General features: G+C 45.1%; 2 protein-coding genes across 2 annotated transcripts in view; one reads left to right on the top strand and one right to left on the bottom strand.

Annotated features, from left to right (window-relative positions):
• Window positions 1-235: 235 nt before the first annotated feature.
• LOC311050013 (tubulin polyglutamylase TTLL7-like) lies at window positions 236-3505 on the bottom strand (the record flags this gene model as incomplete). The annotated part of the gene is made up of 2 exons (XM_084063980.1): window positions 236-1374; window positions 2899-3505. 2 exons carry the CDS (start codon window positions 3503-3505, stop codon window positions 236-238), a joined length of 1746 nt encoding a protein of 581 aa, XP_083920106.1.
• Window positions 3506-12787: 9282 nt separating this feature from the next.
• Window positions 12788-17084, top strand: part of clip3 (CAP-GLY domain containing linker protein 3) — a 43525-nt gene continuing 39228 nt past the window's right edge. The window contains exon 1 of the mRNA XM_084064201.1: window positions 12788-12906. The gene's annotated coding sequence lies outside the window, so the exon portion shown is untranslated. The remainder of the gene's footprint in view (window positions 12907-17084) is intronic.

Genomic DNA, 17084 nt, shown 5'->3' with positions numbered 1-17084 from the left:
GTGGTTTCTAAACCTTGTTATCTCCTAACCAAACAGAGTGCAGAGGGGCGTCGCTCTAAATTTGGTGACGTCAGCGTGTTCCGTGCACAGGCCGGGGGGGGGGGAGCGGGGAGCGGGGACATAGATTGATGAAGCAATAGGAAGCGGCGCTGGTACCGAGCGCAAGGCTTTGGATCCGCCCTTCAAGACCTTCTATAGGGTTGGCTCCTCTTGTCTAAACTCTTCTTGCCTTTACTCAGGTTGTAGGAAATTCTCTTCTAGCTCTACTCTGCTCCACCACAACCTCACCTTCTCCCTCTTTCTTCTCTTCCTTTCCCATCAGTTTCTCATAGTCCCGCTCACACTGACACAGCAGCTCTAGGATCTCCTCTTCCTTCAACCGTTTCAGAGGATTATTCATTGCCTTCTGAAGTGAGGCACCTCGCCCGAGGAAGGTCTGAAAGGCAGAAATCTGCAGTCTCTCATACTTCTCCAAAAGAAACTTGTCATCGGGGGGATAAATTCGTTGGTAGTTACCTAGATGTAGTTTTTCATGCTCCTCCCTGGAGATCTGCTTCTGGACCTGTGCCAGATGCTCTTTCAGTTCTTTTTTCCTTTTTTCCAACATGTGCTTCTGTTTCTCCCTGCCTGAGTAATTGGCTGACAACCTCTTCACGGAACCGTGTCCATAGAGCCGTGTCTGAGCCTCCACCTTCTGCTGAACCAGATTACGCTTCTTATCAGTAGCCTTAATGTTGAGCAGTGTAAGGGCATCGAAAAGCATCCCCTTCTTCACGTCGTAATCTACCTTCCGTTTAGTCCCAAAGCTCGGAGTTCGATTGATCTCCAGCAGCCAGGGTTTGAGCTTACGATCCAGGATGATATCAAAGCCCAGCACCTCGAAGCAGACACTGTCACTCCCTGGTGGCTGACCAGGGCGACACATGCGGTAGGCATATGATACATGGGGCTCTGCCACAATCAGAGTCTTAACTACCAGTTCAGAGATGTCGCCCCAGAACTTGGCCACATCATAGTTCTTGACACGGAGGAACTCAATGAACCAGCTAATGGATCTCTTGTTGCCTTTGTCTGCCGTCTCGCCATGCGTGAATTTTTTGTTGTGTCTGTTGACAGAGTAGTTTGTTAGGTGCATGTAATGCTGGCTCATGTTGGCCTCATTGGGTGCACGATACTTTTCAGTGCACATTCGCACCAAGCCATCATTGTAGAGAAAGATGCGTAGTGGATCACAGGAAGTAACCAGGACGTAAATTCGGAGGTCAAACTTGTAGCCCTCCAAAAGGAAGGGCTTTTCGAAGTACTCCTGGACAATTAAGTGCTTATGAGCAGGTATCTTCTCACAGTTACGGATCAAATAGATCCCGCGACCCTCTGCTTCGTTGACGGGTTTGACAATGAACGTCTTCTTCTTGTGTTTTCTGCGAAGATCTATGGTGTAGTTCTGGAATTGAGTGTACTCAGCAGGGAAGACCCACACCTTGGGGGTGAAGCTGTACTCATGAGGTTGGCACTTGAGCATTTTGGCCATGTTTCTTGCGAGTAAGTCTTTCTGGCAGATCTCTCCCATTCCGGGGTAGTGGTTGATTCTCTGGTAGTCCTTGAGCTGAGCGATTGTATTCTTCTGCACCACTGCATCTTTCCATATGAGGTTAACCACCTTGTCCTTGTCCCAGGTCTTGAGGAAAGCCAATTCAGTGATGACGATTTGAATAATCTCGAATCTGGTGCCACCCACGTAGGCAGTGACGGTGCACTTCTTCTTGGGGCATACCATACTTGTCTCACTGCTCTGGAAGTCTGCAGATGGCCCATTTGTGAGGGATAATCCACCACATATGCCTCCTCCCCCTATCCTCTCCTCCCCTTCCATCTCCTCCTCTTCTTCAGATGATGAGTAGGAGTTGTCAGTGCTACTCCCACTCGTTAATTCACTGAGTTCTTCTGGTATCTGTGTCCTGATTGTCAGTGAGGACACAGCGGCTCCCCCGGCTTGGAAAGTCTGAAAGGCAGCAGACAGCAGCCCATCATACTTCTTCAAAAGCTTCTTGTCGTCTGGAGGGTAAATACATCTGTAGTTCCCCAGATTTTGCTGTTCATGCATGTGGATTGCAGCCTGTTGATCTTTCAATCTTTCTTTACTCTGTGTCAGCATGTGTTGCTGTTTCTCCCTGTCTGACGAAGTGGCTGACAGCTTCTTCGTGGGGTCATGTAAATAGAGCCGTCTCTGAGCCGCTTCCCTCTGCTGAGCTAGGTTACACTTCCTATCGCTGGCCTTAATGTTGAGCAGTTTGAGGGTGCTGAGAAGCACCCCTTTCTTGACGTCATAATCTATCTTCTGATGAGTCCTAAAGCTTGGAGTTCGATTGATCTCCAGCAGCCAGGGTTTGAGCATATGATCCAGCAAGATATCAAAGCCCAGCACCTCGAAGCAGACGCTGCCACTCCCTGGTGGCTGACCAGGGCGACACCTGCGGTAGGCGTGCAATAAATGGGGCTCTGCCACAATCAAACTCTTCACTACCAGTTCAGAGATGTTTCCCCAGAATGTAGCCACATTGTAGCTGTTGGCACGTAGGAACTCGATGAACCAGCCGATAGATCTCTTGCTGCCTTTGTCTGCTGTCTCGCCATTCATGAAGTTCTCACTCTGCCTGTTGACTGAGTAGTTGGTTAGGTGCATGTAATGCTGGCTCAGGTTGGCTTCATTGGGTGGATGATACTTCTCAGTGCACATTCGCACCAAGCCATCATTGTAGAGGTAGATACGTAGCGGATCACAGGAAGTAACCAGGACATAGATGCGGAGGTCAAACTTGTAACCCTCTACCAGGAAGGGCTTGTCCAAGTACTCCTGGGCAATGAAGTGCTCTTGAACAGGGAGCTTATAATACTTACGGATCAGATAGATTCCGCGGCCCTCTGCTCCGTAGGAAGGTTTGATGATGAACGTCTTCTGCTTGCCATTCCTGTGTTGCTCTTTGACATAGTTCTGGAACTGAGTGTACTCAGTGGTTAAGTTCCACGTCCTAGGAATGAAGCTGTACTCCTGAGGTTGGCACTTGATCATTTTGGCCATGTTTCTTGCCAGTAAGTCTTTCCGGCAGATCTCTGACATCCCAGGGTAGTGGTTAATTCTCTGGTAGTTTCTGAGCTCTGTGATTTTCTCGTGCTGCACCAGTGAATCAGTCCAGATGAGGTTGGCCTCATCCGCGCCCCAGGTTTTGCGGAAAGCCATTTCATTGATGACTATATGTAGAATGTCGAATTTGGCCCCAGCCACATTGGCTGTGATGGCGTTTCTGTTCTTGCGGGAAACTTTCCTCTTCCCATTGCTCTGGCAGGAACTTGCAGATTGACCATTCTCGGATTCTCCTTGATCCTCTCCATCATCATTGGGATGGGAGGATATGTCAGAGGCCAGCAGAAGATTGAAGTTGTGAGCCTCGCTCCCCCCGAGACTCAGCCGGTGAGTCGTCTGGTCCTCAGTGACTTGTTCAGGCATTAACTGGCAGAGAGCATTCTATTGTATTGTACTTCTTTCTGTGACTCTTGCACATTGACATGCCTGTGCAAGTCAGCTGTATGGCTGTTACCTGCCTTTGAAAGATCCGCTATTTCGACACTGTTACGTCACTGTTACATCACAACGGGCATGTCGTGACATGTGCACCAACATCAAATGAGCTGACACAGAAAACGTAGGGCATTCCTGAAATATCGAAAGCTGATTCATTACAGTTTCTAGGACCCTAGTCATTTATGGTTGTGTCGGGTCAGGGGGTGCAATTGTCTTTCCACTCAACGCTCAAAATGTGCAGGTTTGAACCCGATTATAACCTATTCCGTCCACCATATATGGCTTGCCAACTCTGTTTTTGATTTCCGTCAAAAGTGGTTCTAGGACTGCATTTGCAGAACTTAGTGAAACTGCAGCATCCGGTATCGTATAAACGGGGTCATGCTTATGTTCCCTCAGCCTTATGTTCCCTCAGCCCTATGTTCCCCCAATCCCAAATTAGACCCTATGTCCCCTTAGCCCTATGTTCCCCAATCCCAAATTAGACCCTAAATTCCCTCAGCCCAATGTTCCCCAATCCCAAATTAGACCCTATGTTCCCTCAGCCTCAGTTTATTTAATTTCGTTGGCTATCCCTTGGCCTTATGACAAGGGATAGCCTAAAATGTGTAGAATAAATAAAAAGTTTCAACATTTTTTCAACTAAAACTTGCGTTGTAGCCTGCGAAACATTTATTGGCAAGGCGCCAGACATCTACTCTGTAGATGAGGCCGCAGCGATTTTTAAAAAAGGTTGTCACTGTCGGGTGGAAACCTTGTATGTCCAAAAGGTTACTTTTAGGTAATCTCTCTTAGATTCAGAGCTCCACGACAAAAACTTTTTCCCCCTTTTTTTGCCGATGGGTCTCCTGATTGCTTTTTAGCAAATGGAAAGAAGAAACTGTGTTCCATTGGATCCAATACAAAAAAGGTAACAAAATCTAATATTTTTCCTTGGTTCAATATTCATAAAATCCACAGACACACTTAACCACTTTAACTTTCACTTTCAAATAAATAAATAAATAATTTGTGATTCGACTCGTTGTGAGCTAGTAGATCGGCTCTTCTTTCCACAATTAAAATACATATCATGTAAATATTAAATATTAAATAAAGGTCGACCTGAGCAATACTTCTTCTGTACCAGACAGTACGAAAGGTGAAGGAGAGACCGTGTATGAGAGACAGTAGGAAAGCCAAGATAGAGAGAGTGTAGGAGAGACAGTGAGTAGGAAAGCTGAGAGGGATACAGTGAGACAGACAGAAGTTGTAAAGCTGCCAACCAGGGAGAAGGTGTTGGAGTGAGAGACAGTAGGAGAGCTAAGAGGGAGACAGTGTAGGAGAAACAGTATAGGAAAGTGAGAGAGCGAGAGAGACAGTGTAGGAGAGACATCCCGTAGGAAAGATGAGAGGGAGACAGTGTAAGAGAGACATCCAGTCAGAAAGCTAAGAGGGAGACAGTGTTTCAGAGAGACAGAAGGAAAGCTCAGAAGATAAAATCTTAAAATCTATTCTAAAAGTTACTGGCAGCCAGTGCTCTGATCTCTTGGTCACAGCAATGAGTCTGGCAGTGGCATTCTGTAGCAACTGCAGGCGGTGTATGGATCCCAAATCATTCAAAAATGAATGAAAATAGCAGATCTACAAGCTCACAGCTGTCGATGAAGTTTGAAATAGTTCAGTGGGTTAATCGATGCCTTGATATAACACGAAATAAAATGCATTAAAAAATCGATTATTCAATTAATTGTAAAAAGTAATCAATAGAATAATAAGAAAATAATCAATATTTTGCAGCCCTAATTAATGTATTGTATAAATGTATCACTAACTGAGCTGAGTTATTGAATTGAACTAAGTCCTAGACAGATATACGATTCAATTATTTTTGCGTGATTTGTTTGTGTTCTTTTTCATTTTAAATACAATCTCATGGGGTGGTGTAACACTGACTGTATAAACACTGGACGTGACAACAATTTCAAACACAAGGGGGCACCGTTTTACCACTTATTACAAACTGTAATTTCATTTCTTTGTTGGGCCTATGCCTACATAACCTTGTGTCACCAGTTTAATGCCTACATAGTACAAGTGACACTGACAGCTTTTACAAAGTCCACCATGATACCCTCATCACCCATAAAGTATCTCTGGGTAACCTGGGTCCATTCAATCAACTTTATAAGAGGAATGAATTGAAACACATGGCCAATAAGTCAAATAATGTAGTGCCTTATACGCTAAGTTCAATTTAATAATTATTTCAAGATTTAAAAAAAAAGGCAATGTTCAGTATTGAATAATTCTGATTTCCCTACATGGATTATTTAAATATATACGCATCGTATGCTTATATAACCCTATAGCCTGGCTCCAGACCATAGACCCTGCAGGCTAATATAACCAAGTTAAAGAAAGTACTTACATCTTAAATACCTTATAGACAGTGCTTAAATCCAGGTGTATATAAAAAAGGACTTATTTTTCTTTGTGTGACAATTTCCTAATGAGAAAAGAGCCCTAGCACAGAAACTAGATACTTTTATTTCAAAGGGGCATTAAAAGGCATTAATCCTTAGTGTTCATTTATCAACTTTCCTTTTGGTTACATTTGCACAGTGATGGAAGTAGTACATTTTTGATACATTGCACTACTGAATGTGTACACTTCTCAGAGTTACCACAATGGCAATAAGCTATCAGCTTTTTTTGCATTTCATCCTTTTGACTGACATGTATAAATATTATGTTCATGTATATGCTTTGTTCTATTTATTGTGTCTCTACTTCCAGCAGATGGAAGTAGAGGTCTAATTCAGCACACATCTGTGTTCTTACTTTCTTTCTTTTACTCACTAAAAGGACAGCTTCAAGCAATGTATACTGCTGCAACTCTCATGATAATAAGACAAATATCCTTAGTGAAACCCCTCACTAATTACAGAAAGAGAGAATATTCCTTTGCTGTTCTTTGTCTGGACTCTCACCTGTATCCAGTCCGCTGAACCTCTCTCAGGAGTTCTCAACCCCACACCGGCATAGGACCCAGCACCAGGGTCACTGAATCACTCATTCTCTCCACCGTGGCAAGGTCACAGCAAGAGAAGAGGAGGAGGTGGCCCTTATAAGGACTGTTTTTTTGACATGTGTGATTGCCTGAGGTTAATTTCACAAACTGATGGTTAATGTACAAGTAGATGGAATTACCTGCTTGGCATTGCTGCCTGTCGCACCTCCTCCGGTGCCCACGGGTCAGCTGCAGGGTCATCAGCTAGGAACCACCATTCCTCAACGTTTCGCTCCTTTAATCACTAGAACGTCTCCTGGTGGCGGAGCAGTGACAGGGACGTCTCCCTGTCACCCCCTGCAGCTGACAGTTGTTACCCCCTGCGGCTGTTGTCGGGGTTAGTTGTTCTTTCCCCAGCTCCTATCCTTCCTCCTCAACCAGAGCCAAAAGCTTCCTTTCTCGGCCTCTTCTGCCAGGTCTTTTATGGCCTTCCTCAGCTTCCCTCCTGTCACTCCTGCATCCCTCAGGAGGCGTGTGACTGACTGCCCCACGTAGCCTCGGCAGCCAACCTCCACTGGGTAGATGGTGGCCTTCCAGCCGGCCTCCCGGCACTCAGCAGCCAGCTCTGAGTACTTGGCCTTCTTGCGCTCGAAGGCGGCCTCAATCCCCTCCTCTGATGGCACTGTCAGTTCGATGAGGTGCACCGCTCTTGCCTTGGTGGACCACACCACGATGTCAGGGCGGAGAGATGTAATTGTGATCTCCGTGGGGAACCGGAGCTGCGTCTTGAGATCAACTCTCATGTCCCACTCCTGGTCGGGGGAGAAGGGCCTCGATGTCTCTCTTGGCCTGTTGTTTCTTCGTCCACCCCCTTCCATGACAAAGCTGGTGTGGTTCTCTGCTGGTGATTCTTTGCTGCCCCGTCGGCGCTCCTCCAGCACCTCAGCCAGTTTCCCCAGGACTTGGTCGTGGCGCCATCTATAGCGCCCCTGGGAGAGTGCGATCTTGCAGCCTGACAAAATGTGCTGGAGGCTTGCGTTGGGAGCACTGCAGAGTGAGCAGCATTCCTCATTCCCGAACCATTGATGCAGGTTACGAGGACAGGGAAGCGTGTCATAAGTAGCACGAATGAGGAAGCTGATCCTTGCCTGTGGAATCTTCCACAGGTCAGACCAACTGATCTTCCGGTTGACAACTCCCTCCCAGGTTGTCCAACTTCCTTGTCGGCTCTGTGACACGGCCTTGATCTTGTAGCGCTCTTCCTCTATCCTTGACACCTCTGCCACCACCATCTCCTTCCTCTCCTTACGGTTAGCCTTGGACCAGAACCGTGGCGCTTCTCCCCATCCTAGCCCTGTTCTTCCTGCTTGGACTCTACCCATGATTTCTCTGTGCTGCAGCCTACTGACGGCTTGGTCAACCTCTGCTTGGGCGTTCCACTTTCTGCCAGTGGGAACCCTGGCGTTGGCGTTCCTCACTGACTGGTCTGTGGACTCTCTTAGCTCGAGGACCAGCCTGGACTTCTCCTGCATGTAGCCGAGACTGATGGACTGCAGTGGAAGCTGCAGTGCATTCTTCCCAAAGAGGCCAGTTTCAGAAAGGCAACGTGGCAGTCCCAGCCACTTTCTGATGAATGAATTGGCTTTTCCATCCATCTTACTCACGGCGGATGAGGGGATCTCGCTCATTTTCAGGGGCCACATCACCCTTCTGTAGAGTATCATCTGGTAGCACCAGACCTTGTACTTCCCAGGGAGTTGGCTCTGGTCAATCCTTGCCAGACCGTCCGTGAGCTGTTTCATGACGGTCCTCCCCATCTGTTTATCAGATAGCTCTGCGGTGTACTGCCTCCCCAGACTTTTGAGGGGTTGTTCAGACAGGAGGGGGATTTTCTCTTCCCCGACGACAAAGATGGCATTGTCGTTTCTGACTCAGTAATCAGTGCCAAATCTCTTGTTCATGCTGCCAGTAAGGCAGAGGAAGTGCCTCCACACGTCTTTTCATCACCTATCTTTTGAAATATTGAAATACAATTCTAATAGAACTCAATGGGGGTCGGATCTTCATTATTGTATGTACTAGACCGGTCACCGGCCTACTCGGGAGCGATGCAAGTCAGGAACAATGCAAATAGGGAACGCATGCCCCACCCGTTTCTGCAATACACATTATACCCGTCTGCCCATCTGTCCGTCCGTCCGTCTGTCTGTGTCCCTTTTGTGCCCATATATAGAGATCTCTGTAGCTGTCTGTCCGCCTGTGTGCATGTTATGCCCATATATGGAGACCTCTATCTGTCCGTCTCTTTTATGCCCATATATGGAGATCCCTGATGTCATCAGTATGGCCATATGGGCATATCGGTTGGATCGGCAGTTCTGGACAACTGGATCTCTATGCCTATATATGGGCATATCGGTCGAATGCATGAAATCTGAGACACATTGTTATCAGACCCGGTGGTCTTTTTGTTTGTGATTTTTATGTTTATTTTTGCTTTAAATGAAAATGACTACTTAGTCAGGATCGATCCAAATATACCTGTTGTACCCGCCTGTCTGTCTGCGTCCGTTTTGTGCTCATATATGAAGATCTCTGTATCTGTCGGTCTGCCTGTGTCCCTATTATTACCAGATATGCATATGGATATCTCTATATCTGTATGTCCTTGTCCCTTGTGTGCCCATATACGGAGATCCCTGATGTCATCAGTATATGGCCATATATGGGCATATCGGTTGGACAACCACCTATCCGAACATGATCCATGTGATTCTCTTTTTCTTTTGTTTTCTTATTTTTTAGATGATGGGAGCAGGGTCCACTGACATTGCATTTGTTTGTCTTAATTGTGTCTCACATCTCACATGACACTGGCCTGTTTTTCTCTCTGCTGCTGCTAGAGGATCTCATCGGTAAAAAAAATACATATATATATATACTAGAAGTTCGGGCCGCTACGCGGCCCGAACGTCTAGCGTGACGCGTCGTTCACTTTGCAGTGCCACCTTACAGGCACCTCACAGTGTGAGAGAGAGTTTTGTGCTCTCCTAAATCCACGGCAGGCTTTGAAAGTACCCACTTCAGAAAGAGGTGACGTGCATCACCTCTCCAATGACCAAAACCCACTATGGAAGCCGTCGAACTGGTGCGATCTGACGGCATCCTAGAATTTATAGGTAGGATGTGATGTCATTACGTCACACTGGCGTTGTGTCCATATTCGGGACGACCGTCTCATCGTGATGTCAGATTACGTCACACTGGCGTGATGTCAGATTACGTCACACCGTCACACTGGCGTCGCATACGGACAACCGACATGGCGCAGGATTCAAATTGTATATATAGATTTGAATCACCCTCAAAAGGTTATTTTCTCTTCTCTTCTCTATTCTTCCTTTCTTCTTTCGCTTTATTTTTTATATTATCTTTCTTTTCTCATTTTCCTGTCTCCTCTTCTTTTTTGCTTGGGTGCTTGCTTTGCACAACTAACGCAGCCTTCTCTTTATTTGGTCTTTTAAAGGGGAAATGAGCATTCTTCCTAAATCCGGTGTATTTACACAGCATTTTGCGTGTGGTGTTCATTAATATGCGCTGTACCGTCCAAATAAAAGTATAAATAAATAAAGGCTTAAATTGCACCGGCATTGCCGACAATTTCTGACAATTTCCTATACTCATCATCACTGATCGGTATATCTGGCATGGTGCCCTGATAAACTGCTGCACCCATGTCTTGGGCCGGTGCATTGTACACCTGCATAGTAGATGGACCGTGGGACAAAGCGTTGATCTGCTGGACGTGCTGATCCTGTGGGGCCTGGATGTAGTGCCCTTGCTGAGGGTAAGGCGGAGGCTGTGGGTACAGGTAAATTGGCTGCTGCCCTCGCTGCGGGGTGTAGATGGTCGGCACCTGCAGCATCCGGATGTGCTGTTGGGTGGGCTGCTCCTGTGTCTGGGTCAGGGCGTGGTGGTTAGGCTGAAACTGGGCCGGGACATACTGGTACTGCTGCTGCTGCAGCAGCTGGTTTAGCTGGCCTTGGCTAATGATGGGCAAGGCGGTTTCTGGTGGCAATACAGTGATCTGCTGCTGGGCCGACACAGGCCTCCCTTGGATGGTGGTGGCGGCTGTGGGCACCGTGGACTTGACACTGCTGCTGTTGGCGGTGGCCGGTAGAATGGCCCTGTTGTTAAATACCAGGTTGAAACCATTGTTAGTGTGCTGCCCCAGGACGCTCACAGACTCAGACATCTCCTCCTTCTTAAAGACTGTGGTGCTCCTGCGCTCCTCAGTGGATGGATCATGCTGCGGTGACAGGTCCTTGGAGTGGAGACACGTTTTGATGAGGGCTTTGGCCTCCTCCACCACGGGCTGGAGCTTGGGAGTGGCCCATGCATAGATGCGTCCCGTTTCACTGACCAGTAGCACGACAACTTGGGTTCCTGTCAGCGTGGCGAGCTGTTGGGCCTTCTTTATCAAACCATTTTTCCGCTTGCTGAAGATTGTACGTCGCCTGAGGGCGTTGTTAACATATGCATTTGCTAACTTTACACGCCCCCGCGACGTCTTGGGCTTTCTTGCCTTTGGGGCTGCAGTCTCCTCCCCTCTTCCACGCATCTTCCTGGGCTTTTTAGCCCGTTGGACCGCTACCTCCTCCCTTTGTCCTCTCTCACGCTTCATCGCCCCCCTCCTCTTACTGCCTTTCTTAGTTGAACCAATGGGGTCTTCATTCTCTGCCGTTGACTTTGATACGTTTTCTGAGCTATCCAGACTATCTCTGCACATGACTCCCTGCCTAACGACTGCCGTCTGGTTTAAGTCGACCAAATTGGGACGAGGCTCGCTCCCAACGACTCCAGGAATGGGACTGTCTAAAACTGGCCTGTTTGCTGCTGATTGTTGCAACAACACAGACTGACCCATTATCCTTTTATGGAAACTGGGTATCAAGACCAGGCGAAGTAGTTATCTTATCTTCTCTGGTGGTTCTCTCTCTGGCACTTGCACGTCTGACACCTTGTCATAAGTGTGGCTATGAAGTTGCCTTTTAAAGAGATAAACTCTGCGACGTCACCTCTACATCACGACATACGTGTACATCGTGAACATGGCTGTGACGCGTCGCCACCTAGTGACAAACTGACAAACTGCGCGACGCGACAGTTTCTGTGTCAATGTAAACATAAATAAACAAACAAACTAACCCAGTGGTGGAAAAAGTACTGAAATGTTTTACTTAAGTAAAAGTATCAATACCACAATCCATAAATACTCAAGTTACACGTCAAAGTCTGGTATTTAAAATTAACTTGAGTAGGCTACCAAGTACCTAAAGTAAAAGTAGGCTACTCATTATGCAGAATGTCCCATTTCACAATTAGTTCAATATGTGTACAAATCTTTTGAAAATAGCTCTACAAGCCCAAAATGTGTCGCATTGTGTCGCATCGATGTTGTACTTAAGTAGGCCTACAGTAGGCTATTTGAGCAGAATTTGAGTAAATGTACTTAATTAGTCAGCCTACTTTACACCACTGAACAAACCACAATTGCGGCCGGTAGGCAGGCTATAGAATGGGTTTACTTTTTTTGTTTTTGTTTTGTTGTTTAATTTTGAGAGAGAGAGAGAGAGAGAGAGAGAGAGAGAGAGAGAGAGAGAGAGAGAGAGAGAGAGAGAGAGAGAGAGAGACATTGTTGCCATGTCCGCTTAGTATAAGCGACTTGTTTTTCTGTAAAGTTGCTTGTAAATATTGGTAGTTGCCTTTTTTGGGCTTGTTTCCTAAAATGTTGTTTAAACCAGTGCGTGGTTCTAAAATATTTTCATGTCAAGGACCCCCAAATGAATATGTAATTATCCAAGAACCCACAATCTGAAAATATTTTGTGCCAGGGACTACAAGATTTATGTTGTTAAAATGTTTCAAAAATATTCAAAATGTTTTGCTTTTCTTTCAAGATTTGTTTGAAAATAACGGATCTACAAGCTCACAACGCGTTCTTTTGGCCTTGTTTTCATAGACCTGGTTGCCTATTTCTCTCACAGAATTTGGCAACACGGAGAGAGAGAGAGAGAGCAGCATCCATTCTCAAGCTTAGGCTAACCTCGCATCACCAGTCAGGCAGAAAGACGTGACAGAGAAGAGGGAGGGGGCAGAGAGACATAGAGATATACAGAGAGAGAGAGAGAGAGAGAGGGAGAGAGAGAGCAGCATCCATTCTCAAGCAGCAGCAGCAGCATCATCATCCGCCGTCGTTATTCTCTCCTATCTGGACCACTATATTTACCAAGAGGAGAGTCGTTAACAACAACAACCAGAGCCTTGTTTTCAGGTAAATAAAACGCATCCTTTTCCTAAATACCATCATGTCAGTATTTATTGCTCTATAATATAGTATATTATTTGGCTTTTCGTGTTGTTGTTTCGCTGCAGGCTGCGTTAAATGTCTCGTTAAGATGGAGATGCTGCTGAGATTGAGAGAAATTGGAGATATAATCACATCGTATGGTGTTTTCCCCCTGGATTACATGACTATAATATAATAATAACGTGTATGAATGCTGTCATCGTTGGCTACGATTTAAGGAGGCCTGTATATAATGTAATATAATTTAAGGAGATATAATCACATCGTATGGTGTTTTATTCCCCTGGATTACATGAATATAATACGATAATCAGTGTGAGTGAATGCAGACAATCGTCGTTGGCTGCTGTGATAATTCAAACGGCGTTAATTGTTATTTCTACCAAAGAGCGTCTTTTCTTCATTGTTTGTCAACGGGGCGTTTTTTTTCTTCTTTCTGTTTGAATGCCAAACGCTCGCCCCGGAAACACAGTCGCCCCCCCGGGGCAAATCCGGCGATCTCGGAACGGTCGCCACAGCTAGTATTCCTAAACCTAACCAGTGGTGTAAAGTAACTAAGTACATTTACTTAAGGACTGTACTTCAGTAAAATTTTGAGGTATTTGTATTTTAATTGAGTATTTCCAATTTCCAATACTTTTACTTGTACTCCACTACATTTATTTGAAAACTTTAGTTACTAGTTACTTTTCAGATATAAATTATTACATTATAAAACATACATTAACTACTTTAGCCCCCTATTTGACTCTCCTTCTCACAAGGCGTTGCAGCGCGATGCCTTGTGAGCTTGTAGATCTGCTATTTTCACATATTTAGTACTTTTACTTTTGATACTTTAAGTACATTTTGATGCCAATACTTTTGTACTTTTACTCAAGTAAATTGAATTCTGGACTTTTACTTGTAAGGGCGCGCTCCCACCGCACTTTTATTTTACCTCTGGGGCAGAATCTGCCAATGCTTTGTCAATGCAAATGCGTGGATTCTTGGGAAAAATCCGCAAGACCAGGAATCCACGCATTTGCATTGACAAAGCATTGGCAGATTCTGCCCCAGGGGTAAAATAAAGGTGCGGTGGGAGCGCGCCCTAACAGAGTATTTTTATATTGCAGTATTGGTACTTTTACTTAAGTAAAGAATTTGATTACTTTTTCCACCACTGAACCAAACCTCAGTAAACAATGCCTAAAACCCAACCTTATTCCTAAACGTAACCCCAGTAAACTATGCCTAAAACCTAACCTTATTCCTAAACGTAACCCCAGTAAAACTATGGCTAAACCTAAACTTGTTTATTTCTAGCCTTATCCTCAGTAAAACAAATACAAGAAAAGAACCGAGCGGTCCGCGAAAAAAATGGGGGCGAGCGTGTTTTGGGGCGAGTCTTCCGGTTACCTTCTATTTAACTACGCACATTGGCACAATGAAGTCACGAACGGATCACAGTTTGAGCTACGCACGTCACACAAAAACATCAAATAATGAACAACGTGGATTTAAAATAAACGTGATGACATGCTATTGATTTGGCATTTCTTTGCATTTGGACTGTTATTGTTTTTTTGTAAGATGGAGGATCATAGCTGCCTGCTGCTGCTGCTGCCCCAGTCATGGGCTGAGGGAGGCCTCCCATTCCCACCTGCATACTGTACATTCTAGACTAGAGTGTAGACCTATTATCTAGTGCAGGGGTCTTCAACGTTTTCAGGCCTAGGACCCCCTAGCTGAGAGAGAGATGAAGCAGGGACCCCCTACTCTATATTGTATACAATTGTGTTTCAGATTTATTTTTATTTTTTTACGTAGTCTGCTCTTTTCCCCCTCTACATAGCCTCTTTGCCAAAAATAGCCGATCTACAATAGCTTGTAGATCTGCTATTTTCGGCTAATGTTCCCCTCAGAAAAGGAATTCTAGGGTTCAAGTGGTTAATGTAAAAAAAAAAGAAATCCTATCACACAAAGATTTGGCGGACCCCCTATAGTAGCTCTGAGGACCCCCTAGGGGTCCCGGACCCCCTGTTGAAGACCCCTGATCTAGTGGTCGAAAAAGTACTCACATGTTTTCACATGTAAAAAGTATCAATACTGCAATGTAGAAATAGCCTATTCTGTTATAAGTAAAAGTCCGGACTTCAAATTTACTTGAGTAAAATTACAAACATATTGGTATCAAAATGTAGGCTACTTAAAGTACCAAAAATATAAAGTACTTATTATGCAGAATGTCCCATTTCACAAGTTTTCAAATGTGTAAAATGTAAAAATCTTTTGAAAATAGCAGATCTACAAGCTCACAATGCGTCGCATTGCAACACATTGTGAGCTTGTAGATGTGCTATTTTCAAATAGTTGAAATATAAGGCTGAATGTGGTTAATGTATGTTTTGTAATAATGATCAAAATCTACATAGTAACTAGTAACTAAAGTTATCAAATAATTGTAGTGCAGTAAAAGTATAATATCTGCCTCTGAGATGTAGTGGAGTAGAAGTAAAAGTACTGAAAATTGGAAATATAAAGTAAAAATACCTCAAAATTGTACTTAAGTACAGTACTTGAGTAAATGTTCTTAGTTACCTTAAGCACCACTGGTACATCTTCAGTGTAGACCTATTAGCCTACAAATGAACTCTGAAGGTGTACAAAAATAAATAAATGAACACCCAGTGTTAATTTAACAGTATAGGCTACTGTGCACTGTTTTATTAGACCGGAGTGGTGGATTCAGCTACTACACAGTGGGGTCTGGGGACCCCCAGGGGTCCTTGAGGGGGTTTGATGGGGTCCCCAGCAAAATTAGTTAGTATAACATCAAAATCAGTTCAACCACTTTAACCTGCATACATTGGCAAATAGTAGATATACAAGCTCACAACGCCTGGCGATGTGATACATTATGAGCTTTTTTTTACTGTTTTTGAAACATTTTAACACATCGGGTGCCAGCATTTTTTCATAACAACTTACCGTGGGTGCCAGCATTCTCCCCATTGACTGCGCTTTGCTGTTTAAAATGTCCGCGTGCGTTACAAGCAAATCCACGCAAAAAAAAGCATCGATTCATGTTCTGCCATGAGCCTGGCTACAGGCTGGAACCATAACATTCCACTCGCGGGTTACAACGGGGGGGGGGGATCGCGCATCGCGCATGACCGTTTTTCCCCACAGGAAACAGATTTGGAGATATAGGCGTTTCAAAGTAGGAAATAGACAGGAAGCGGGTGGGGGAAAAAAAAGTGTTTCCGGTGAGCGATCTGGCACTTCCTTCGCAGGATTACAATGGGTGCTCCCAGAGCTGCTCTAGCCCCGCCCGCGCGGAGAAAAACGAAAAAAACAAAAAGACTGAAATCACGGTTCAGACCGTGAACGGCACCGAAGCTTCGGAACCGCCACTAAGTAAACACACGGTTCAGACCGTGTTTGGCACCCGATGTGTTAAGAACACAAATCTTGCATGAGGGTCCATGGCCCAAAATCGTGTCAGATGGCGGTCCGCGGCCAAATCCTTATTAATGTGGGTGTCCTTGACATGGAAAGGTTTGAGAACCACTGCTTTAGTATGCGGACCCCCATCTCTGGGACCGCAATTTATACAGTAAAATTCTCACGGTTAATTTAATCCTGAGATTGGTTACATTTGTGCACTAAAGTACACTAAAGTACACTAGAGTTTCAGACCTGTAAAAGTCCATAATGGTTCCTAACTATCAATCGGTTAGCCAGAGATCCCCTGGAAGGATACAGGACGCGCGTTGTTGTGAGCTGATAGAGATCTTCTCAGTGCACCATCATATCATCAGATCTCCAAACAGCCAAATGGTCTCTTATGGCAGTGGTTCTCAACCTTTTCAGGCCGCGAACCCCCAAATCATATTTGAACTGGGGACCCCCCACCCTGACAACTACAAGCACTTGGAATCAATGGAATGTAGAAGTTGAGGCATTACATTTAGTTTGTCTCGGTTCGATAGCCTCTTTCTTATATTATTTGACAATTTGGCCAATGTTAGTTTAACCAGTTTTTATAGTATAGTTTGTTGATTACTTTTGACTAGACCATACCCGGTCGGCGCAGCGCATCCGTGGGGGGATATGCGCACATGATCTGGCAACCCGGGAGCCAGTCCCATAGCTGGGCA

Source organism: Gymnoscopelus microlampas (assembly GCF_963454915.1).
Source record: "Gymnoscopelus microlampas genome assembly, chromosome: 8".
Taxonomy (NCBI): Eukaryota; Metazoa; Chordata; class Actinopteri; order Myctophiformes; family Myctophidae; genus Gymnoscopelus; species Gymnoscopelus microlampas.
This window is presented reverse-complemented; position numbering and strand designations above follow the sequence as displayed.